The sequence below is a fragment of the Ptychodera flava genome, chromosome 7, assembly GCF_041260155.1.
Source record: "Ptychodera flava strain L36383 chromosome 7, AS_Pfla_20210202, whole genome shotgun sequence".
NCBI classification, from domain to species: domain Eukaryota; kingdom Metazoa; phylum Hemichordata; class Enteropneusta; family Ptychoderidae; genus Ptychodera; species Ptychodera flava.
The window spans coordinates 7340223-7367844 of record NC_091934.1 but is presented as its reverse complement, the minus strand read 5'-3'; the positions used below and the strand labels follow the sequence as shown (position 1 = coordinate 7367844).

The 27622-nt window shown below is 36.9% G+C and overlaps 1 protein-coding gene and 1 long non-coding RNA gene across 2 annotated transcripts; both read right to left on the bottom strand.

Annotated features, from left to right (window-relative positions):
• Nucleotides 1-1636: 1636 nt before the first annotated feature.
• On the bottom strand, nt 1637-13205 carry LOC139136679 (sulfotransferase 1C4-like). Its single transcript, XM_070704463.1, has 7 exons — nt 13035-13205; nt 12028-12151; nt 10911-11016; nt 10306-10438; nt 8521-8615; nt 7960-8107; nt 1637-3685 (listed from the first exon to the last, which is right to left on the bottom strand). Exons 1-7 carry the CDS (start codon nt 13198-13200, stop codon nt 3576-3578), a joined length of 882 nt encoding a protein of 293 aa, XP_070560564.1. The 5' UTR covers nt 13201-13205; the 3' UTR covers nt 1637-3575.
• Nucleotides 13206-16375: 3170 nt separating this feature from the next.
• Nucleotides 16376-18243, bottom strand: LOC139136094 (uncharacterized). Its single transcript, XR_011553100.1, has 3 exons — nt 18009-18243; nt 17691-17849; nt 16376-16441 (listed from the first exon to the last, which is right to left on the bottom strand). It is a non-coding gene; the product is annotated as an uncharacterized lncRNA (long non-coding RNA).
• Between the last annotated feature and the right edge of the window lie 9379 nt (nt 18244-27622).

Sequence of the window (27622 nt, the reverse complement as noted above, 5' to 3'; positions counted from 1 at the left end):
AGTGCAAGTCATGTGTGAATATTGACGTATAGACTTTTCCCAATCCGTTTTGATTCTGTACACAGGTCACAATAATGAATAAATTACGTTGCGATGGAACAAAAATATTCTTAATGTATTGCTTTTTGTGCAATAGTGGGAAATTCAGACAAGCGTTTTCTGCGGTGCACATTTTCGAATGCCTCGCATGCCGTGCATTGGCGTTGTAACTTCGCGTCGAATACACACAGTTTGGAAGCCAGATGTACGAAAAGATAGTATTTAATTCCTGGAGCTACTACATCGATTATGTGATCGCAATGCCGTACCAGTATGACCATTGTCACCACAAAGAACAGCAGCAAGACTGCGACAGGTTACCCAAAACGTGTCGAGGGCATGCGGCGCCGTAGAAGTATGACCGTGCTTACATCCACCAGGACTGAACGCCGATTCAGCTGCTTTACGAAAGTGATAGTAAATAAAAAATATACATTTGCACTACATCTCATGTATGTGTGACTCTATAATTAGTAACGTTGGGAGACATCTAACTTATTCCTAAAAAGTTTACGTACTGATTGACTTACTCTTTGCGAGACTGAACGATAGGTTGTGAAATACAGCACGGCGCTGCCAGTTAAAGTGACACAAAGTGTAGCGAAGAAGTTTCATACTGCTGACGAAGCAGTCGCGTTGTCGTCATCATCTGTTTCCTTCTGCCTGACTAAGTCTCCCCTAAAATATTTTAGCTTCTTTAAGAATTTCGCAGTCATGAAACAATGAACACTGTGCTTTATATCGCTGACACTTAATCAAGAAAAAACCCTGCGGAAGCGTTGATCACTCCGTCACAGAAATGACCAGCTGAGCCGCCCGGCCTCGGTTGCTCGTGTGCCCGATATTTACATCACCGTCACTGCAATTTTCATTTATCTCTTCCCGAGAATTTGGCTAGACATGTCTTCACGGTCACATGTTTTTACATGTAAAAGTGCCAAACTTCATGTGAGGTTTTATAACGCCAAACTGAAGATTTTTGCGGCGTGAATATTACTTTGGTTTTTATGCTAACGTGACCCTCAGCCGGTTCCAAAGATGTGTGGTAAACAGTGGACAATTTTCAACTTGATCTCTACTAAATTTATCTACAAACGTCATGGTGTAATTCAATTTTTTTGTGTACAATTTATGTTGAGAAGTAATAATGAGGTGGGATGGCAACTCCAGACTTCATATTTTGGTAGCTTGCGGTCGCGGTTGTGTGTACGATAGTTCACTAGTGTGTTGGACTCTGGTGGGCTCGTCATAGACGGTCAACAAGAGTTCCGCTCTTGTTCTCGTTTAGGTTAAGGTCCCGCCTGTTAAAATCTGCAGGTCTGTAAATTCTGAACAGCTTTGTCATATCTTCTGTGACGATGACATTCTCAATTGCACTTCTTTCACTCATGAAATTATCACTGTCACCATAGCCAATGCACTAAGTCACCATCGCACGTCCTATTAGTGACGTCACAGCTACTTTCGCCAAAACGGGGCGGGCTCGGCAATTTCCGGAAAATGTCGCCATGACTGAAGTCAAAACGTGCAACTTTTTCCGTGTTTTCGTCAAAATAACACAATACAACCGTCTACAAACCGCTCAAATAAGCTTCAGTTTGTGTGTAAATGTTTGTTTTATTAATACTAATTTCATTGACAACCAGGACTAGAGGATAGGCCTCAAGTCAAACGAAAAAAGCCTCAAAATTTGGCGGGACTCACACTTTAAGGTTAATTGAAATAAATTGAATTGGCAAATATGGAGTCTTTTGACAGGATTGATAATAAATGAAAACAGGATATTGGAATGTATATCAAAATAAATAATTTAAAACCATACTTAACCATACTTAACATAAGAACTTCCTCAAGAAAATTAAATTTCCAATGAAAACATACCAACATCAGCTAACTTTACTAATAATAAAACAAGAGCTGTCATATAGAGAACAAACTGCAGCGTATTTTTACAGTTTATAAATAATACTTGCCAAAAATATAGTGAATGAAATATTATACTCCTTAATATTGTTAGGTGAGATAAAATTTGAAAGTCTTTTATATATCTCTTTATTACAAACTATGATATAAATCTTGTATTATTGATAAGCAGGAGATCTTGCTTTTTTCATTATTATACCGACCGTCATTTCTTTCACTCTCTCGGAGTCTACAGGGTCACTGACAACAAAAATTGATGTACGACCAAAGTTTTTCGTTCGTTGAAGTCTAAACCCATCTGCCTCAAAACGATAGTTTTCATGCTATAGGAAAATCCAATGGCGACTTCAATGATATGACAGGGCGTTCACCAGATCTCGGATACGGCAGAAGTCAACAAAAGAAATTATCGAATTCAAACTACATTATCCAAAGCAAAATCATTATGAATTCAGCCTTAAGACGAATACACATTGTTATAATTATTGTTACAGTAGCATATTTCTCGCGTTCAATATTTTGCTTTACACATACAAAAGTTAACAAAATGTAAGTTCTCGCTTCTTTTATTTAAAGACTTATTTGCTATCATTTCGCCGCCTGCAGTTCTGGATTTCTCCCGATGTTGCTACAAAACAACGTGACGATTGTTACCCGATTCTCCCCCTTCCCCCGCCCGAAGAAATTTGGCAGATCGCCAGTTTGCTTTCATTGTCAGGGGCTCCCACATAATATATAGACAAGTGTCATTCTTTCCGTAGTTCAGTAAGTGCAATATCTAAGCCGAGATATATCGTTTGCGACTCGATTTTGAAATTTAAAACACCTTCACACTCACTTGCTGTATGTATTTTCTTTAGCATTAGTAAGACAGCCTTCATGTATCGTTTCTGAACTGTATAGGAACCCACTCAGACTTCAACAACAGCAAATAAAAGAGAAATTAATTGTCCGTCAACTGGCGTAGTTAATGCCTAAAAGACTAATCCACTGACCTGTTATAAACATCAGCCATTACGTATATCAAACTGAAGGCTTAGAGGCTTGATCACCTTAAAAACTTTCCCGTGTAGCATCCATTATTACGGTCCATATACTGTGAATAGGACAACTAATGACAAAGAAAACCGAGCGGAGAGATAAAGTAAAGAGGTTTTGCGTCACATTCATAATACAAACATAGTTTCTTAGGTTCAGAGTACTATAATTTATTATTATGTCTTACTAAACTTATAATATTAGAACTCATCTGATAAGCCTTTCGTAATAGATTATATTAATTACAAGGAGCACCAGTTATCTCCGGAAACAAAATTGCCCTTATTATTAGAAAATAAAATGCGGGATACAGCTTTCTGAATCTTTAATTATCCTTCTCAGTCTTCGTGAGTATTAAGATCGCATTGCCTTACTCATTTTACGGCATTTAAATCTGTATAATGAAGATTAATTAGAACACTTCATCCTTGATACAGGTATCTAATAGTAAATTAATGACATGTGTTAACACCTATTAACTATAAGCTACAAATCTCAACGACATAATTTCGGCATTCAAGTCAGATAATTATTGTATTCGTCTCGTGATATGTTCTCGCTGAATCTGGTAAATATTACTCCCAGTCAAATGATAACCCAGAATCCTTCATTTTTTCATTGTAAACTTCGTCAAATGCTTCATTTTCAGCAACGGTAAAATAATGTTTCCAATCGCCTATTGCACCTGAAATGAAAGGCAAATAATATCAATAAAAAGCATTAGCTAAATTCAAAGAGCAGTAAAATTGTATTTCAGTGTTATTTGCATGTTAAAATCATCGGTGCCAGTGCCAACTAATCTATTGTGGTAATTTTTTTAAATTCATTCACAGTATATTAAATAGAAAACCAATTTAGAATTACATTTTAAGGAAATATAAAGTTGATGGTAAACGTAAAACAGTATTTAGGGGTTATTACACGAAGTTTGGGCGATACCGCGTCGTATTCGAGTGATGTGTCCGTATTTTGCGGACACATCACGAGAATACGACGCGGTATCGCCCTAATTTCGTGTAATAACCCCTTTATCATACATGCATGCTTTGGTTACGACTGTTTTCCCACGGACGTTCCGAAATTAGCGACGAAATCAACTGAAATCGACCTTGCTTTCTACTCGCTGTACTCTCAAAAACATAGGGCCAAAGTCCCTGAAGCTACTATAGACATGGATACAAAATTAAATATTTCTTGACTGTACGAAATTATCTCACTAAGGTCATCCTAGGGACATGTAAACCAAATACTAAAGCTGTCTGACCAGCGGTTTTGAAAAAACAAGTGACTAAACAGTTGACAGAGCTCTGCTGTGTAATGTAGAGAAAACCTTTTGTGACACATGTATTGATGAAGAAGGTGGATATCTTTGATAGCTCATTTCAGGATGACCTGACCAAAAATGGAAAAAAAAAATCAATAACAATACAGATTTTCATATTTCATCACAATTTTAACAAATCTAAGTTGGGTTATCCCTAGGGACCTGTATACCAAATAACAAAGCTGTCTGACCAGTAGTTATGAAGAAGATTTTTTACCAAAAACGCCTTTTTTGGTGCTATTTTGCATATTTTCAACACTATCAAAAATTAACAAAAAGAGTTTCTCAAAATCATATATTTCATCCACACAAAAAATATCAAATCAGTAAGTACTGCAGTTCTCAAGATATTTGAGTGGACGGATGTCTCACAAACGGACATACATACATACATAGTTTTACATACATTACATACATACATACATACATACTTACTGACAGTGCACGCCGGACAGATACCCATCCCAATAGCTTCTATAGACTATATTAGTCTATAGTAGCTAATAAACGAGAGTTAATTACATTCTAATAAAAATCAACCAGACTTGCTTAAATCAAGATTTTCGTCATGAAAAAACAGCATATCTGTCAGGTTATAACGAATCTTAAGCTGGTTATCTTTTTATCAGTATTTTCATCCTATTAACCAGGTACATTTTAACTTTCAAATTAACATTGTAAGTAAGTTCTGTTGAATAAGTTGATACTGTATGTACTCAGAGAAAGCACACTGAAGAGACAAATGTTTGAAACTTAAGAAGTTCAAGGTCATGAAAAGCATCATGTAACACTTTCATTGCACTGTTTATAATTGCTATAAATAGCACATGAGGAATCTTACAGCCCAGCTTTACCATAAAAACCTATCACTTTGACCACTCTTTTAATTGACCACTCTATTTTTTTCTCAAAAAGTAATTTTATTTTATCCTTACCAAGTCAACCATAAATGGAAATTAGAACTTTCTCTATAGATTTATTTGACCAACCTATCATGACAAACTATTTTGAGCAATTTCTTTTAGATAACATACAGGGCACAATAAATGATGGTTCAGAATATGTCAAAGTTGGGATTCAGGAAAGTTGCCTTTACATATTTTAATCCTCCCAAGCTGGTAAGCATTTCACAATGAACTGTCAAAAAAAGTTGAACTTTCTGATAACTCTACACTAAAATTATTTTGGCTTGGATGATTTCCTAATAAATTCAATTATTTAAAATCATATCAATTATTTTTTCTGGGTGAATTGATAGGGTTTATACAGTACAAGAATTACATACAGTGTAAGTCAAATTTTGATCAAAAATGACAAAAAAAATTCCTTAAAAATACACATTGCATATTTCATCACAATTTGAACAAATCAAGTTGGGTTGTCCCTAGGGACTTGTATACCAAATAACAAAGCTGTCTGACCAGCGGTTATGAAGAAGAAGATTTTTTACCAAAAACGCCTTTTTTGGCATTAATTTGCATATTTTCAACAATATCAAAAAATTAAAAAAAAAAGTTTCTCAAAATCATATTTTTCATCTACACAACAAATATCAAATCAGTAAGTACTGCGGTTCTCAAGATATTTGAGTGGACGGACGCCTCACAAACGGACATACATACATACATACATACATACATACATACATACATACATACATACATACATACATACATACATACATACATACATACATACATACATACATACATACATACATACATACACACACACACATACATACAGACAGACAGACAGACAGACAGACATACAGACAGACAGACAGACAGACAGACAGACAGACAGACATACAGACAGACAGACAGACAGACAGACAGACAGACAGACAGACAGACAGACAGACAGACAGACATACAGACATACATACAGACATACAGACAGACAGACAGACAGACAGACATACATACAGACAGACATACAGACAGACATACATACATACATACATACATACATACATACATACATACATACATACATACAGACAGACAGACAGACAGACTGACAGACAGACAGACAGACAGACATACATACAGACATACAGACATACATACATACATACATACAGACAGACAGACAGACAGACAGACAGACAGACAGACAGACAGACAGACAGACATACAGACATACAGACATACATACATACATACATACATACATACAGACAGACAGACAGACAGACAGACAGACAGACTGACGCCAGACACGTACCCATCCCAATAGCGTCTATAGACTATAGTCTATAGTAGCTAAAAATGGTTGCAAGGGAGTGATGACAACCGTATCACTTCTTGATATTATTCCGCTGTTGGGCTATTCCACTTCAAGGGAGGGTTTATGGCACACTTCTAAAGCCAAAAATTTAAACATTAAGATGTCGACACAGGTTTTCAAAATTTTAAGAAGATTTATTTCGAGCCCCTTAAAATGGCAGTAAAATGACGTAAAACATAGACTGGAGTGTGTAAAATGAGTGCGATACCTGCCAAAAAGCGTTGAATGTAGAGACAAGTCTTGCTCTGGTGTAACTTTGATTTAACAGTTTGTAAGAGAGATGGCCATGTCTCTCTACAAAATTACCATATGAACTGCATGCTCTAGCATATCGAATAAGCTTTGAAATGTATACCCCATAAGCTGGTGAGAGTGGAATATTACTTATGAGGTGTGGAAAATTGATGATACTAAGTTGAAATCATCTCTCTTGTCATATAGCCTAGTAGAAAGGTGACCATTAGAGTCAAATAAAAGTAAAATGTCCGGATATGAAGCAGAAAAGGACGTTATTGTACTTTCTTTAATCTCCAATTTTGGAGGATAACTCATAGCGAGATATTTACTGAATTCATAGTTATTCATTGAAATAACATCGTCTATGTATCTATATGTTAGATTGAAAGTTCGAGCTACAGAGACCTTTTTCTGTTTGATTAGGTTCTGGATAAATTCTGCCTCATATGAGAACAGAAACAAGTCTGCAAGCAAGGGAGCACAGTTAGTGCCACTGTTGGAAAATGTGTCCTCCAAATTCTACAAATATGTTGTCGATGAGGAAATCAAGCATACTGATAATGTCTTTCTCGGTATAAAACACTTTAGCGTTAGTAGTATTTTTAACAAAATATGTAGAGTTATACCCTAATACTACATATTTGTAACGACGTGAACCGCTGTTGTAGAAAAATGCTTGGTTGATGATGTTTTTCAAGCGTTCTTTCAATTTATTATGTGGTATTGTGGGAAAAATCGAAAGTTTTAATAGATGTTATTTTTGAAACAGATCTTGATTTCAAATTTTCCAAGAGTTCCTTCGAATTTTTTTAATATCCACATTTGATTTATACCACTCCGAGAAAAGACAACATCACAGTATGCTTGAAGTCCCCGTTTAACAGTACAAAGAACAGAAGTCACTATCTTCGATAACTCTGTTGTTGAACATTTTGAAGATCCTGCGATAAACCTAGCTTTGTAAGGTGTTTTGTGGAGCTTTGGTATCCAGTATAAGCTAGGCAACTTATTATGGTCACCCTTTATTGTAACATTAAAATTATCCATGAATGACTTATGGTTTGCCAAAACCTTTTCGCAAAATTTACACCGTTTGATTGGTTTACCTTTTCTCATGAATGCCCTTTCTTCAACTCCTTGAAACTTCGTCTTCATTCTCGCAAATGAACATCGTTCCGTTATCTCATCGATGACCTCATCACTAAGGTTACAGTTCAAGTACTCCGAAATCTTCACTGTTGCATCGCGTGGGTCCTGTAAAGCAGGATATATGAAAATATGGTTAAACACTGAAATATACTGGCACGCTTATATTAGCTGTTTTATCAATTTGAATTTTATATACATTTAAACACTCGATGAAAGGGTACATTTTACTTTTCTACACAGAAAGGAGTTTACCATGCTTTTGCCTCTTAACTCTTTAAATCATGAGAGTTTCATTTTGTCAAATCGATGTGAGCTTCATTGAATTTAACAGTATGCACTGCTACATAACATGCCTTATAAAGACAAATCGTGATACAAATTTTTCCAAACTACATTTCTTTTCGTCTCAATTCTACCTTCAACATCATTCGATATTAAGATATGACAATATTTCACTTTTGCAAATGCCGTTCACCTCACTCAGTGATTATGTATCAACAATGAAAGCGATGACTTGCCCTTTTCATGTCCTCGTACTTCAAAAACAGCGCATTTTTTTCTTCCACGTACTTCCACCAACCAAGTGTAAAGTCAAACCAATCACCGAAAACAACTTACAAGATAAAATTAAGCGAAAAAGCCGTGTGTGACCATGAAACGACATGATTTAAAGAGACACTCCCACTTGGTAACATTTTTAAAAGACATTTTTTAATGCCGACGGTCGATATTTGACGTTGCAACTGCGCGCGGATCGCGAGATATCAATAGAAACATGTCATTTCCCGAGCGTATTTTCACATCCCGAAGTTTTACGATCGTTTCTGATTATGACCCGAAACCCCCAAAAGTTTGTTGTTGTGCTGATTGACGATATTCTTGGGAGTCCATAATAAGTTCGAACGACGCAATTTTACCTCCCACTGCAAATATATACAGCATTATGCCTTCACTTCAGGTAAGTTTTTTTTTTCAAAACTTCTCCTTAGCTTTTGTCGTTTTCATTATTCTTAGTGAAATTTATTACATTTTTTACCAATACCATATAGATATCAGTTTTTACGTGTAAAATATTATCCGCCTCTGATGACTACATTTTGTCGTCTGCCACACAGTTACGCGTGGTTCGATACATAGCGGCCACCACGCGGCGGCCGCTATGTATCAACCGCACGTATCTCTGCTAGTCATCTATGCGAATTCAGGTGGAATCTGCAAAATTTGTTTTCCGTTTTGTCTCTGAGTCAGTAAGACTCGGCTTTCTCCCACGGCGCATGGCCGATCACCGACGCGAGTAGTGGTACTGTGGCCTACAGCAGCGTCAGCATAGACTCGTATTCCATAGCTTAGTTGACAATGGCCCCAGTGCCGAACGTTCGATGATCGGAAGCTGAATTTAGGTGGGCCACCAGAATTCAAACTTTTACTTTTTTGAGGACATGTTTTTATCAATATCCCGCGATCCGCGCGCAGTCGCCACGTCAAATATCGACCGTTGACATTAAAAAAATGTGTTTTAAAATGTTACCAAGTGGGAATGCCACTTTCAGAGTCAATATATATAAAGCTCTATAGGGACATACATCATTGGTAAACCCACGAACATATGCAAACAGTTTAAATCAACTCAATTGTAAAAGCAGATAGACAAACAGGCGTGTAAGAAGACAAAAGAAATAAATGGACAAAGAGAGTGGTATATGTCTAGATTTGGACATACTCGAGTCAGGTTATCATAGGTCCATGAGAAATGCTGCCAAATACGTCCCTGCATAGGAAAATATGACACATCCATACAAAGATACACTACAGTAAACATACACACGTACACACACACAAATAAACAAACAAACAACACACTTACGTACGTATGTACATGTATACATAGATACATAGATACATACATACATACATACATACATACATACATACATACATACATATTCATACATACATACATACATACATATATACATAGATACATAGATACATACATACATACATACATACATACATACATACATACATACATATTCATACATACATAGGTGTCAATTACACTCTTTTGCTATGTGATATTTGTTATTGCTATTTAGCAAGTCTTAGGTCCTATAAATACATGTGCCTGTATCAGTTTAGCTCTCTATTTCACTGGTTTTGCTGACATTATGTTTAAGTTTCTGTTTATTGTAAACTAAGTGTTATGTTATGCCATAAATATATTGATAGTGCATGAGACGCTTTGGGTAGAATTTGCTATTTTATATTTAGATTTGTTTATAGAGTAATGAAGCGATATTTACCTTTACCATTCACAAACAATTTCAGATAATTCGAAAAATCTCCCTTGTAGTCACCAAACAACGGTGGCAGTGCTTGGTAGAAATTGTAATACGAAGCAACTGTATCCTTTGGGTTCCGGGCAACAAGTATTATCTGAAAATGATTTGAAATATTTTATATTTACTGCTCATGACATATTGACCTGCTTTTGATTCTTTGGCGTGCCATGCATGGAAAAACAGAAAATACGTATGCCGTCTGTACGATCTGTGTCTCACAGGAAAAAGATTGGCAAACATAGAGGTGACAAAATAAAGAGAGAGATACTATTTTAAGAGGAACTTGATAGTTCGTACAAAAAACAACGTAAAGGAAATATTGTATTCATTAGGTAGGAGAACCGCATTTGATAGTTTGAATAAACGAAAATATGCAAAACCAAATTTGTATACATCAGGAAGGAGAAACGACTTATGTTGGTGACTCGGGGATGACGATGCAAAAATAACGAGCAAATCATCATACATTTACTCGCATACAGAACATGCGAGGTATGTTGTAAGCGGGCTTTCTGTATGTTGTTATAATCGTTTTTGTCGTATAGTATTCGTAATTATATGGTTACCTTGCATCCCATTTGGAGAGCTTGGGGAGGGAACACATGGATTGGTAGATGGCTTTTCAAAAGACGCGGTGATTCTATGTTTTGCATAGCTGTTAATCCATTTCGTCTGGAAGTGTAAGAAACAAAGTTGAATGAATGCCACATTATCGTAACTCCTTCGGAACCAACAGAAAATGAAATACCTTTGACGTTGTTAACAGACTCAACTAAAAACTTAGGTTGACTTTCTATGGTCCGATCATGTTATGCTCTGTGAACGTTACACGTAAACTCTTGAGAACACAATGGCTATTCCTACTCATTCCTACTGTGTGAATGTTGAACGCTAATGCGCCTACTTTGTACCGTACTTCAAGAAGTGTCAATTCCTACTTTGTACCGTACTTCAAGAAGTGTCAATTCTTATATTGTGGTCGTTGATTGTGGCTTCACTTGATGCAACTCTTTATTGGGGAAATCGGCGTACAGAGTACAGTCGTTCTGCATGCTAGGATGCTCTTTATACGGTAAATGCAAAGCTGTCGTTACAGGAATCGTTCGCAATTTTCCAAATTGGGTGTTTAGTTTTGGTAATGTTAACGTTTCCCTGTACTCAAATGGAATTTAACAAGATGAGATATTAAAGATGGGATAAGGTAAATTAAAAACAACATGATATAACATAACACAGTACAGCACAACACAGCACAGCACAGCACAGCACAGCAAAACATAACATAACATAACATAAAAAACAACATAACATAACATAAAAAACAACATAACATAACATAACATAACATAACATAACATAACATAACATAACATAACATAACGTTATGTATATCAGGAATTCGGAGTAATAATGTTTTAACTCTAAGTTCATGCATTCATTTGAGAATATGAATCACGAAAACTGCAAAAATATCTGTATTATGTGACGTGTTTTAATACATGCGATCAATATTTAAATATCTTTATGCGGTCCGTATTCGTAGTCATAGTCATATAAATCATAAATGTTGCTATATATACATTGTCGGGAATTTGCACACAGGACGCAGTCTACCTGTAAAAAATGCAAAAGGTTATATCATGCTAACCCTTTGCTGTTTGCATACGATATTCGACCACGTACTTTGGGTAGTTTTCAGGCTCGAATTCCATGAAGGGTATCCTGTCAAAATGGTTCACAGATTCAGAGTATGTGGGGTCGCCTTTGTTTATAATCAGCTGTGTCAACTCCAATACCCATGTTGTACCTGGAAGAAAACGAGATTAACGTGATAATCTTTCCAAGCATTGTACCGATAGAAAGTCTTTGACGTCTCCTGGTCAATTATTGACAAAGCGTCGAGTAACTCTAACATAAGCAAGCGGTGTAATCTAAGTCAGAAAAGCTACAAATTATCAATACTGACAAATGTACGCCGTTAAAAAAACGCTCTCAGCTGGTTTCAAAATGTCGCTACCTAAAACAAAAAGGTATTTATCAACATGTTTTGCATCTCAGCGTTCGTAGTGTGCACATTTTGAAAATATCATTGAAGGAGTGAGATGTTTGCAGTACGCAGGTCTCAAAGTTGGCATATCACCAAGGAAAAGCAAAATGCTAAATGAAAGCAAATATCTCACGTGAAGTCAATCACACCCTAAGCAGTGGTAGCGCTCTGGGAACGCCTAAACCACCGTCGTATGCTTATCATTGTCATGGAAGAAACAAGGATTACATAGTATGTGATACTGTAACATTCTACAGAATAACTGTGCTTGTATCAAATATCGGAGAAGGCTTTCAACAAGAGTAATACGAGGTAGATATATTCGTATCCTATCTTATGAATTCACAGTTTTTGTTGCTGCACCCTAAATTATTTTATCGGTTGCTATCATTCCGTGTAATAGGTCACTTCACTTTTCCTTTGCGCATCGTGCAAGGTGAAATAAATGGTCAAGTAAATTAAAACTGGAATTCGTCTTTGTCTTTGCAAAGTTTGTTTCTTGTTGTTCTTCTGTAATATTGCACCCGATGATCGAGAGGGACACTGAACGATTCCCGACATGCGGTTTGCGAAACTTTTGTCGTTTCCTCCACCACAAACTATTACTGTGTACGTATCACCACACCTTCGGCAAGGGACTTACCCGATTTTGGAAATGAAACCACAAAAATGTCATCCGACTTGATTTGGTAGAGCTCCGGCCTTTCTAATGTATCTTTTCTGACGTACTTGGAAAGATAAACATCTTTGAACGTAAAATGCCCAGGTACTTCGTAGTAGTCTGAATTCAGCTTGAAATAGTCGGCCATTTTGCTGAAACCGTCGGCTCTGTTATAAATAGAGTGAGGCTGCATTCACAAACACCTCTGGAGGGGGCGGGAGATTCCAAAAAAACTCTCAATTCTTTTTTTCAAATGCCCCCTAAAAACTCACAATGCGTTCAAATCCCCTTTCTGACTTGCTATAATACACCCCTCCCCTCAAAGGAAGGCATATGTGGCCGATATATTGCATCGTTCAAAATTACCAAATCATAATACATTGGAGACTATTAGGCAAATTATTAAACATTTATCCCATTAAAACAAGTTGTATCTCTCCATTAACATGTGATTAATAGTTCATTTAATGAGTTTTGCTTGAAGTGGGAAGTAAAAAGTGCATTTGTATACGAAAAAATGATTTTTTGGATTTCAACGATAATGCCGATTCACTATACATGGCAGTCTATGAGAAAACTATGAAATACTTTTTCAAATATAAAATTTAGCAATATCCGGGCATTTTTAGACGTTGGATAATAGATTTGATACTTGATTAGCATAGAGGTTAAAAGTGCACATAGGAGTGCACATGGGAGTCTATGAGAATATATGAATATGTTTTTTCAGTACAAAACGTACTGTACTTGTGCATATATAGATGTTTGATAATTGACATAGATGTACTTGATTAGAAGCGGGTGCATAAGTGTTCAAGAAATTTAATTTTTTGGAATTTCACCGGATGTTCATTGACTGTACAAGGGAATTTAAAAAAATACTATAAATATATTTTCTCAACATTAAACTTGCAAAATGTGTGCATATATAGACGTTGGAGATAGGATGGTCACAAGTACATATGAGTTCAAGAAAGTTGATTTTGGAATTTCAAGGAAGATATTCATCCTCTACACATGGGTGTCAAAGAGAAAACTGTGAATAATATTTTCAATACAAAACATACTGTACTTTTGCATATTAAAATGTTTGATAATTGACATAAATATATTTAATTAGAAGAGGGTGGTAACAAGTGTATATATGTACTAATGAAATTCGATTTTTGAATTTCACCGACAACGTTTATCTGCTATACATGGGAGTCTATGAGAAAACTATGAATATCTTTGTACAATACTAATCTAACTAAACCTGTGCTTTTATAGGTGTTTGACAATTGATACAACTGGACTTGATTCCAATAGGGTGTTTGTGTTTGTTCACCAAATATTAATATTTCACTTCTCATAAAAGTCTTCATGTAAACTATCAAATATTTTCTCTGAAAAACTTGCCATATCTGTAATAGTCGCGCCAGCGGCTTACTGACTACGCATGCGCTTATTCATAATATACTATGCGAGTAACCGGAAGTGTACCCTTCTTTCATGGGCGCCGCCATGTTTTTTTTTTTTTTTTGAGTACTCGTAAATAAACAAAAACGAAACAAATTACTATTATATAACATGCCTTTTATAAAATATACCTCTTTTATTAGCCAGTAAATGTTATTATGCACCTTGTCGCTGATACAAAATATCGTTAATGTAGATAAAGGGAGAAAACTGTCGTGCATATGAACGGGGGCATACGCAAAGAATGCTGGGATTGAATTATAGAACAGCCCCCCCTGTGTCAATAATTAGATTCAAAAATTGCCAGTTTTAGACGGAACGCTATAGTTTTCAGCTTGCAAGTGGAAGGTGGGCAGTGCGGTTACCATTGCAATGATAATGATTGCATAATACGTCCCTTGTTTATCGCAATAGGCTGTTATCATTGTAAAATTGCCAATTTTTGTCCAAAATTTTTACACGCTACAGAAAATCTATACCTGCCCTGCTGCAGGGTTTGACGTCGTGTACGTACGTGAACTGCTTTCATCAGAGGGAAACTGGGCATAGTTAATTGTCATATAAACGTTTATGAAGTAACAATTACAGTTTATCATGAATCAATACAAATAACATTGCCAATCTTAACCCCTGGCGCGACACCAAGGGCTGAGCCCTATATTTAAATAATAACACATGAGAGCGAGGGCAATATCACGATTTATTGCCTGCCCAAGGGATGGTGGTCATGATCGAAATACTGATGATGCCCGAGCCGTAGGCGAGGGCATCATCAGTATTTCGATCATGACCACCAGCCCGAGGGCAGGCAAAAAATCGTGATATTGCCCAAGCTCTCATGTGTTATTATTTTTATTACACCGAACAAGCAAACATGCAAAGAAACAAAAACACAAAGACTTCTTCGAGTACAGTTCGCCTTCTGAGTCCGGACCTCAGCGTAAAATGTTGTCAGTGCCGAGTCTAGGGTTGCCGCTAAAGTTTGCCGATCTCCTCGGTGGCGTATCCAAATTTGTTGCTTGCATAGTCGCTGAACACAGAAATTGCATTCCTTGTTGCCATTTTCGTTCGTTTGTTGTTTACTTGCATCAAAATATCGTCTAACTGTGCCGATGACAGCTCTGCATGACGTTTCGCAGCCATAAGTTGCCAACTGCAAAGTACAAAAAGCGAACGACAATTTGTTTTGCGCAGAAAGGATGCGCAGTAAGTAAAATGACGTCATCCATGTAATATCAAATGCTGAGGGCATCATCAAGTTCGCAGAGGGCATCATCACATTCGCAGAGGGCATCATCACGTTCTTTTACATGTCACGTGAGTCATGTTTAACCAATGGCAGTGCACGCTGAATGAGTGAGGTGTAATAAAATATTATAATGTATATTTGAATATATAAGTGTTGTTAAATATTGACTCTGAGGCTGTACCTCATGATGTTTTGTTTTGTAAAGCAATGGATGTACTTCCTCATCAGTGCTGGATGATTTTAGTGGATTGATACAGGCAGGGGATCTATATTTAGTGAACCAGTTGTGGTGTCTGTAGGTACCCAAGGAGGATTATCATCCCCTTTTCTTTTTAACTTGTTTTATTAAGATTTAGAGGATGAATTGTCTTCATGTGTCAGTGGTGTCAAGATACATAATTTGTTTTTTAATGTTTTTGTTATGCTGACGACTTCATATTAGCTACCCTATCTGTTACTGATTTTCAAAATATGATCGAAATTGCAAACACATACATTACTATTATTATATTACTATTATTATTATATGGCTTTTTTTCAATCCTATAAAGACAAGCTGTGTTATTTTCGGTCAATGTACACTTACATCACATCAAAAAATCCTTCATTCTTTCGTTGTACACTTCGTCAAATGCTTCATCTTCAGCCACAGTAAAATAGTTTTTCCAATCGCCTGTTGCACCTGTAATAAAAAAAAATACACCAACTTGACTGAATTAATATCAAAATTATATTTCAGTATTATAGGCGTACCGAAAGCATCGGTGTCAAACTTTCACATTTGAAAACTAAAAATAACATTAACAGAGTTAAATGCTTAGTGGATGGTAGTTACAGAACAAGAGACCCTAAAATTAGGATCTATGGTAGAACTCATCCATTCCATTTATGACCCAGGGGAAATCATTATCAAAAACTAAAAAAGATAAGCGTGTGTCACTTTTTTGTTTAAAAAGAGCAAACACACGAACAAAAGTGATAGTGTTACACCTTTGATTTGAGCTATTTGACCTTTAAGTGACTCTCGGTGAGAGTACATTGTACACGAATCTCACATATTTAGATCAAGCGCAAAGTATATGTAACATTTTGTGGCCATGATATAATTTTTGTATAGGAATGTTGAAACGAGAAAATCAGAGATAAAAAGAGTGCTATAACTGGACCTAGACAAGACTTTCGCCTGCATTCTGTACCATCCGCTATTTTAATCTGAGTACGGACTTAAAGACACTCTTCATTTTAAATAAAGATCTGAAGTGGTGATTACAACTGACAACTTGGTGTCTGTTCAAGTAATTGAACTTATTGCGATTTCCTGTGGTACCTCCCAGCACTTTAGACCACGAAATTAAAGCATGAAAAAAGTATGGAAAGATGACAAGATAATAGAGTAATTAAAATAATATGATAAAGATAATTAGGGGCAATAAAGGCTAAATGTATTTATATTAAATTTCTTGAAAATAATATAATTACCATAAAAATATAATACAAAAACACACGACTTTGATCAACGCTAATTGATCATAGTTTTTTTATATAAAGTTCAACGGTAGGTAAACGAAATGATTGGAAAAGTTAAACAAAACTACCAGTGTCATATTTGGTTTTTGTTATCAGAACCAACATTCTCAAGTTTCTACGATTAGAAGCATTGCTGTAAGCATTAACTTTGTGTTTAGGGATTGAACATCGTTGCGATACCTTTTAAATGGTCATACGTAAGACTCTGTGATCTTTTCTAATTAGACTTACGACTTTGGCCCATATAGCTCATTATTAAGCATACTAGTGGTCGTTTAAAGTTAGAATTATTTGCCATCAACAAACGAACTAAAAACTTGAAAGTTGTGTTTGTCTACAAATAGCTATCTCAAAGGTTTTTAGCCTTCTCGCATGCGATGTACAGTACAGTAAGATAGGTTTACCTTTCCTAATGGAGGGGTTCTCACCACCGTCTTTAAAGTTGATAACTTTGCTCTTCTTATTCTGGCAAATGAACAGTGCTCCGTTATCTTGTCGATGACGTCATCACAGAGGTCAAAGTTCAAGTACTCTGCAATCTTCATTGTTGCATCTCTCGGGCTCTGTTATGATTTCAATGATACCATACAAGATATATGAAAATAATCTTTTACATTAAAATATTAACCTGTTTAGAGTAAGATGCTGTCGGAGGCTTGTTATTGCGTACTTTATTTGGCTATATATTTGTTCAGCATCTTATGAAGAAAGCGGTGTGTTACCTTTTTCATATCTTCATACTTCAAACACAGGCAGTTATTTTCGTTGCTGTATTTCCACCAACCAAGCGTGTAGTCAAACCAATCACCGTACACAACTTAGAATATAAAAGTGGAGAAACATTGAGAAAAGACATTAGTGAAGAGCAACATCACATGATGTATTACCCACAAACTGTCAGACATCCAAGGAAACATTTACGCATTTCATACAGGGTTGTCATCAGCATGAAGACAAGCAGGCAGAATTGAAGTACAAAATAGTCAAGTCTAAAAGCAGATCAATACGAGTTAAGTTCATCAGATGTAAATATTAATCAATCGAAAATGTTACTTAATAATGTATCATTATGTAGTATGCCTCATCCATCCATCCATCCATCCATCAAGCCATCCACTCACCCATCCATCCCTCCTTACTCACGCCCTCCCTCCATCCATCCATCCATCCATCCATCCATCCATACATACATACATACATACATACATACATACATACATACATACATACATACATACATACATACATACATACATACATACATACATACACACACACACACATACATACATACATACATACATACATACATACATACATACATACATACATACATACATACATACATACATACATACATACTGTTACGTGCAGATAAAACGAACAAAAGGGTGAACTCAGCAGTTAACGTTTAAACAAAATTTATTACGAAAATAAAACTAATTGCTAAGTCAGGGATAGAGTACAAGCTTTAAAAGTGTACAGACTACTTATCTCAGCTGGGACGGCAAAGCTCCAGTCTCAGAGTTGTAACAGTCAGTCGGATGAATGAACAGTCCTTTGGCTTGCAGGCTTGAAGCTGCACAAAATCCACAGTATAAATCCAGCGTTGGCAGTGAAGGTCTTGAAAAGTCTTGAGAATGACTACTGCTGGAGTTTAGTAACACACAAGAGACACAATCCCAAAAGTCTGACTGCAAGCTTGCTGTCCCAGTATTTATACTCATGTGTTTACATAAGCATATAAGAACAATCTAGAACTTTTATTGACATGCTAATTACTGTTCTAAAATTATCTCTCTTACACAACTAATCAACTTTCCAGAACATTCCAAACATGACTAATTGAATTCAAGGTTGTGAGGTCATTAAGGGCAGTGACCTTGAGAATGTTCTAGACTAATTGAACTCAGGTCATGATGAGTGTGGGGGAAATGACCTACATAACACACCCCCTCTTCAAAAAAAAGAAAATTTTTCAAAGAAAAATCTTTCTTTTGCAAATATAATCTTGAAAAAGATTTTTTTTTTTTTTTTTTTTTACTCTAAAGTAAACTTCTTGAAAGTGAACAACAATAAACTCTAAATACGAGAGAGACAGTCTGCAATTAAATTGTCTCTGCCTTTGATATGTCTAATGTCAAGATTAAACTCCTGTAACATTAAACTCCATCTTAGCAATCTCTGATTTTGCCTTTAAATTTCTGCAGAAAAACAAGAGGGTTGTGATCAATATAAACCACTATTGGCTGATTTGAAGAAGTAACATAAACTTCAAAATGCTGTAAAGCTAATATCAAAGATAAACACTCTTTTTCAATTGTAGAGTAGTTTCTCTGGGATTTGTTAAATTTGCGTGAAAAATAGCAAACAGGATGATCTATACCATGACTATCCTCTTGCAATAAAACAGCACCAGCAGCCATATCACTAGCATCCACAGCTAATTTGAATGGCAAAGTGAAATCTGGTGCAGACAACACTGGAGCACTTTGCAGTATGGCTTTAAGTGTATCAAATGCCTGTTGGCATTGCTCTGACCAAACAAACTTTACTTTCTTTTTAAGTAAGTTAGTCAAAGGCTCAGTAATTGTGGAGAAATTTGGACAGAATTTTCTGTAGTAACCAGCCATACCGAGAAAGCGCATCAGTTGTCGTTTGCAGTTTGGTATTGGAAAACTTGAAATGGCACTGATTTTGGCATAAACAGGTTTTACCTCACCCTGTCCTACAGGTCACCCTTGCCCAACCAAACTCAGATTTGGCAAGGTTGACATCAACATTGCTTTACTCAGTCTCTCAAAGAACTTCCGCATGACTTTTGATGTGTTCCTCCCAGGTGTCACTATACAGGACGACGTCGTCAACGTAAGCTGCACATCCGTCTAGCCCGGATATGACGTCGTTGATCATCCGTTGGAATGTTGCCGGAGAGTTCTTCATTCCGAATGGCATCACCTTGTACTGGAACAATCCGTCTGGTGTAACAAAGGCGGATATTTCACGAGCACGATCCGTCAGAGGGACTTGCCAAAATCCCTTCAGTAGGTCAAATTTCGTCACATACTTGACTTTTCCCACTCGGTCGATGCAGTCATCAATCCTCGGGATTGGGAAAGTGTCTGTCTTTGTTAAAGTGTTGACCTTCCTAAAGTCCGTGCACATACGATAACTGTGATCTGATTTGGGAACAAGTATGCACGGCGAACTCCAGTTACTTTTACTGGGTTCAATAAAGTCATTGTCCAGCAGGTATTTGACTTCTTCCTGTAGATATTTCGCTTTTGTTGGATTCAGTCTGTATGGATGTTGTTTTACAGGCTTACTGTCCCCAACATCAACATCGTGATAGATGACGTTTGTCCTCGTTGGAACATCTTGAAACAGGTGTTTATATTCATGGAGCAGTTCTTTCACCTGTTGTTGTTGTTCTGGCTGGAGGTGTGCCAACTTTGTAGACTCCAGCTTCTCCAGGATTTCTGAGTTCTGAAGCTTGACCGAGCCCAGCTTTGAGTTTAGAGTATTTTCACTCAAGTCAGTTTCAGTATCACTATCTTCATAATGGTTTGAACTGACCGCACTGACAGGCTGAGTTATAGTAGGATTATCCCTATCCAAATATGGCTTAAGCATATTTATGTGACATAGCTGTTTTTGTTTTCGCCTGTCAGGTGTTATTATGATGTAATTTAAATCGCTCAATTTTTATCAATTAGGTATGGCCCAAAGTAACGAGCATGGAGTGGTTTTGCCAGGAATTGGAGTAGAACAAGAACTTTTTGACCTGGTTCAAACTTCCTTTTTGAGGTGCTTTTATCGTATTTGATTTTCATTGACTGCTGAGATGACTCAAGATTTTGTCTGGCTAATTCACATGCTTTAGAGAGTTTTGTACGAAAATCTGACACATATTGCAAAATATTCAGACAATCATCATCGTCTGATAGGAATTTCTCTTTAACGAGCTTAAGTGGGCCACTGACTGTATGTCCAAATACAAGCTCAAATGGGCTAAAACCAAGAGACTCCTGAATTGACTCTCTAACAGCAAAGAGCAAAAAATGAATTCCTTCATCCCACTGCTTCTCTGTGTCAAAACAGTAGTCCTAATCATGTTTTTCAAAGTTTGATGAAATCGCTCAAGAGCACCCTGACTTTGTGGATGATAGGCGGATGACCTATACTGTTTAATGCCTAGCTGATCCATTACTTGTTGAAAAATTCCAGACATAAAGTTGGAGCCTTGATCGGACTGGACACATTTAGGGAGGCCAAATAAAGTGAAAAATTTGACTAAAGCTTTCACTATAGTCTTTGTCTTTATATTTCTCAGTGGTATGGCTTCTGGGAACCGAGTTGATGTACACATTATTGTCAGCATGTACTCATTTCCTGATCTTGTTTTTGGTAGGGGCCCAACACAGTCTATTAGTATCCTACTAAATGGTTCTTGAAATGCAGGAATTGGCTGTAAAGGGGCCTTTGGAATGGTCTGATTTGGCTTTCCTACCATTTGACATGTATGACAAGTTTTACAGAAATGTGCTACATCCTGCTGAGATTAGGCCAATAAAAGTGACTGAGAATTTCATGATAAGTCTTCCTGACTCCTAAATGACCAGCCCAGGGGGTTTCATGGGTCAGGCGTAATATTGCAGCACAATAGGGCTTTGGAACTACAATTTGATGTTTTGTGGCCCAATCGTTATCAACCAAGACATCTGGAGGTCTCCATTTACGCTTGAGAATACAAGATTTGTATAATAAGAAACGGGACTATTTGAAGTTTCATCTTTGTCATCAACCCTGTCAAACAAACACAAAATATCTGGGTCTTTGTGTTGTTCTGCAATGAGATTTGATCTAGAAAATGTCTGACCTTGGTCAGCAGAAGTTTTACTGGAAGTTTCAAATCCACGAGGGATAACGGAATGATCCGTGTCAAACACCTGACTGAGAAAGGTGTCATTTAAGTCAACATCTGTGACATTATTCTTGAGAGTATTTTGATTCTCGGAAGTTTTCTTTGACATGGCTCGAGTAATAGCACATGAAGGAAATAAATCGGGTATCTCTTGTTCAATTGGCTCTGGATCCTGATCTAAACTAGGATTATCAGTCACAAGTGGATTAGTAATGACCTTGTCCCCAGCAAGGTCGTTTCCGAGAAGAAGGTGAATCCCTTCAAAAGGCAAAAAAGGCCTTATACCTAAAGCCACAGGTCCAGAAACAAAGTCCGAAGACAAATAGACATTATGGAGAGGAACAGGAATGTAGTCATTACAATCTACCCCCTTAATAAGAACTTTAGAACCTGAAAATGACTTTTCAGAAAACGGCAGGGTATCTGCCAACAAAAGAGACTGGGAAGCCCCGGTATCTCTTAAAATTTTGACAGGGTAGCGGAAGAGAAATCACTAGAAAGTGATATAAAACCATTATGAATAAATGGCTCGAAAATACCCATAATGCTATCTTGAGAAGAATTGACCTTGACCTCATTATTGGGATAGGAGGGGTTTAACCTCAGAAAATGTTTTGCACACATTATTAGACTCTAATTGAGTTGATGAAGAAATAAAGCCGGTGGGCTTAGATCCACTTTGACTACTTTGACCTTCACATTTTCTTTTCAATTTGAAACAATCTGACATTAAATGGCCGTCTTTCTTACAATAATTACAAGAAAGTGTACCGAACTGTTTGTCAGAAGGAGATTGAGACTTGGGATCTGATGATGTGGGAGTGTTACTTGAACTCTGTGAACTGCTGTCATTTGATTTCCTACTCTCCTTTGAGAAATTCTTGGATGAAAAGGAGGAGTTAAATTTACCTGCATTGTTTCTGTAGGAAAAGGACTGGGATGGTTTGCTGAGAAATGAAGATTTGTGGGACAATGAATAATCATCGGCCAAACGTGCAGCAACCTCTAATGTATCTGCCTTTTGTTCATTGATAAACATCTTGACGTCACTTCTGATGCACCTTTTGAATTCCTCAATCAAAACAAGCTGTCGTAATTTGTCATAATTCTGACTGACCTTTTCAGAAGAACACCAACGATCAAACAGTTGTTCTTTTGTTCGAGCAAATTCAACGTAAGTTTGATCTTTCACCTTCTCACAATCCCTAAATTTCTGACGGTACGCTTCAGGCACCAACTCATAACCCTTGAGAATTAATTCCTTCACAGAATCATAATTTGAAGCCTGCTCTACTGACAACTGAATGTAAATTTCTCTGGTTTTACCCACCAAAGCACTCTGCAAAAGCATAGACCAGGACTCCTTAGGCCAATTCAGACTCTGAGCAATTTTCTCAAAATGAAGGAAATATTTATCAACATCCTTTTCTTGGAAAGGGGGAACTAACCTGAAATGCTTAGTGATGTCAAACTTGTCTGAAGGGAAGAATTTTCCTGACTGTCCAAGCTCTAAACGTTTTATTTCTACCTGTAATCGCTGTTCTTCTAATCGCAATTCTTTTTCTCTCTGTCTTTCTTCCATTTCTAATCTTTCCTGCCTTTCTTTTTCTTTCTGTCTTTCTTCCATTTGCAATTCTTTTTCTTTCATTTGTAATTTTTCCTTTTCTAATTCCAATTTCTTAAGCTCCAAATCTGCCTGTATTTCTAATTCTAATTTTTTGAGTTCGAAGGAGGACTCAGGCTCATAATCTTTTAAGGCAGACTCCTCAAAATGGCCAGAATTAACTAAATGTTTTGCAATCTTGAACTGTATTTCCCGCTTGCGCATAGATCTTTTGACATCTACTTTAAGGAAATTTGCCAGTGCTATGAGGTTGTCTTTTCTGAGGGAATCAAATGCGTCCTGATCAAGGTCATCCATAAATTCGTCTGGCTTGAATTCCGCCATGATTGAATTTCGCTGAGTTCACAGTGTAAAGTAGTTTTGAAAAGGTAGGCAAAATGTTGTCAAACGGCTCAAAATATTCGTATCCCGGACAAGCCCCCAATTTGTTACGTGCAGAGAAAACGAACAAAAGGGTGAACTCAGCAGTTAACGTTTAAACAAAATTTATTACGAAAATAAAACTAATTGCTAAGTCAGGGATAGAGTACAAGCTTTAAAAGTGTACAGACTACTTATCTCAGCTGGGACGGCAAAGCTCCAGTCTCAGAGTTGTAACAGTCAGTCGGATGAATGAACAGTCCTTTGGCTTGCAGGCTTGAAGCTGCACAAAGTCCACAGTATAAATCCAGCGTTGGCAGTGAAGGTCTTGAAAAGTCTTGAGAATGACTACTGCTGGAGTTTAGTAACACACAAGAGACACGATCCCAAAAGTCTGACTGCAAGCCTGCTGTCCCAGTATTTATACTCATGTGTTTACATAAGCATATAAGAACAATCTAGAACTTTTATTGACATGCTAATTACTGTTCTAAAATTATCTCTCTTACACAACTAATCAACTTTCCAGAACATTCCAAACATGACTAATTGAATTCAAGGTTGTGAGGTCATTAAGGGCAGTGACCTGAGAATGTTCTAGACTAATTGAACTCAGGTCATGATGAGTGTGGGGAAATGACCTACATAACAATACATACATACATACATACATACATACGTACATACATACATACGGAACAACATATGTTAATAATTTTTTTGTATGCAAGTCACGTGAGACAAAATTCATTCTTAAAGACACGAGTTGCGAATCTCGAAATCATATTGTCATTGTTTTTGCTATGCTCTGGCTATGCTTTTTATAACTGTGCTTTCGGTTATGTCTGTATGTGCTACACCTTTGCCATCTTATTATGGCATGTGTAATATCTTGTGTTGCAATGTGAGTGTGTGTGTGTGTGTGTGTGTGTGTATACATACATATACATACATACATACATACATATAGAAAAAAATACGCGCACGCATATAGCGTATTCATTCATACATGTAGAATACATACATACACACATACATAATACATACATACATACATACATACATACATACATACATACATACATACATACATACATACATACATACATACATACATACATACATACATACATACATACATACATACATACATAGACTATAGAGCCTGGACAAGGGTCGAAATTTACATCGAGCCTCGCCGCGAAAAATTTTATATACATAGGACCTCGTTCTGACTTACTGATACAGCTGGACCTCGTTCTGACTTACTGATAGAGCTGCAAAATTTTATATACATATAACCTCGTTCTGACTTACTGATACAGCTGGACCTCGTTCTGACTTACTGATAGAGCTGCAAAATTTTATATACATATAACCTCGTTCTGACTTACTGATACAGCTGGACCTCGTTCTGACTTACTGATAGAGCTGCAAAATTTTATATACATAGAACCTCGTTCTGACTTACTGATAGAGCTGCAAAATTTTATATACATAGAACCTCGTTCTGACTTACTGATAGAGCTGCAAAATTTTATATACATAGTACCTCATTCTGACTTATTGATAGAGCTGCAAAATTTTATATACATAGGACCTCGCTCTAACTTACTGATACAGCCGAAAAATTATATATATATATATATATATATATATATATATATATATATATATATATATATATATATATATATATATATATATATATATATATATATATGAACTTGTTCTGGCTGACCGATACAGCCGCAAAATGATGGTGTGCGTTCCCGGCTTTGAAGGTGCTGGGCGGGAGGCGGTAGGCCTCTCGCGCCGCGCTGGGAAAACACAGTATCGTCTGCAGGGCCATGGAGCTAAGAAGGTACCATGGCAGGGCTGAGAATGACCCAGGCTAGGTGCAATTATTGTAGCCCATATGCCGTGCGCTGGCTTTTCTGACCTGTTTTCTTTGCAGCGCTGGCCTGTAGCGGCTGCTGCTTCACAGCAACACGTTAGGAAAAGACCGCGCACAGCCCGGCCGGCCGCCGGCCATGAGCTGCCTTTTTTGCGGCTAGACCCTGGCAAGACTAAAGCTAATACACGCATAGTGAACTTTCCGGTTTATTTTGTGCTAGCGACAACAATGACCGTGGTATTGCTATCACGAGAGATCACCACTGATCTGGGCTGTTCGTAGAAGAAAGGACATGCGCTAGGCGTCGACCACACAGTGCTCGTTCACTGCAGGTCACTGCAGTTGGCTGTGTAACCTACTTTTGAGGTCTACAGAGTTAAGAGAATAAAGACAAAAATTTAATTTGGAAATTTTGGTGCAATAAACCCATGCACTATGATGGATGAAGGCAAATTTGTGTAACAAGACAGCAATTCTTGGTCTTGGGCTTTCTCGGGGCATTCGACGCAAGGAGAATGGCGGTACACAGAGCATGGTGCTTGGTGTGTTTACGAGAATTAGAAATGATCAGACATTCGAATTCACCAGTCAATCAGCGACACTCAGCCGATAGAGTATATGAGATTCATTGAACATGGCATGGAGGTAGAAAGAGATCTCTTGCGACCACCATGCCGTCTTCAATGAATCTCATATACTCTGTCGGTTGAGCGTTGCTGATTTACTGCTGTTTTTAGTGTCTGATCATTTCTAATTCTCGTAAACAAAACCGATGTATTAGGGACTGGTCAGTTTCTTCGGCCTAGGGGGCGGTGGATTATTTTTTGCCGACGTCAAAAAGTAGCTGAACCCCCCCCCTTCCAACTTTCGAAAACAGGGTGACCCCACATTCCAACTTTCGAAAAAAGGGTGACCCCCCTGTGTGAAACAAAGGTAAAACAAAAGGTGGAATATAAATTGAATAATTCAGAATATATATATATATATATATATATATATATATATATATATATATATATATATATATATATATATAATTTTTGGGGTATATTTTCAACAATCAGTCATTCTGTGTTTTAATGAAATTGGTGTCATGTCAGTTGTAAGATAGGAACTTAAAAGTGTCAATTCTAAAGTTTGAGTACAGTATTTTGAATGAGCTGTATGTATTCCAACTCTCTTTATGCATAAGCAGATGTCCAGAACTATCGTAAGGAAAATGTGATTGAAATATTAGTGCATGTTTCTTTCTATATATTTGATATTTTAAAGAAATGCGCCCAAGGGCGCGCCAAAAAATTTTAAACATACGGATATTTCAAATATATATATGTAAAATATATAAAGTTTTGCACTAGGACAAGGCTCTAAAAACATGTCTTATTATTATGAAAGCAACACGCTCAAAGGGCGCGCCGAAAAATGAAACTCAATGCGGGAATTTGTGGCTGGCACAATGCATTTTATGCAAGTATGAGTCCTTGTTGAACTTGAAAAACACACTGACCCCCTATTGGGCATTTCAAAAACA

What these genes read in the sequence shown, in the direction of transcription:
- LOC139136679 (XM_070704463.1), bottom strand. Translation starts at nt 13,200, where the DNA reads ATGGCCGACTATTTCAAGCTGAATTCAGACTACTACGAAGTACCTGGG. An exon ending in GGTTTCATTTCCAAAATCGG is followed by an intron (nt 12,152 to 13,034) that starts GTAAGTCCCTTG and finishes GTTTTCTTCCAG; the next exon opens with GTACAACATGGGTATTGGAG. An exon ending in CTCTCCAAATGGGATGCAAG is followed by an intron (nt 10,439 to 10,910) that starts GTAACCATATAA and finishes AATCATTTTCAG; the next exon opens with ATAATACTTGTTGCCCGGAA.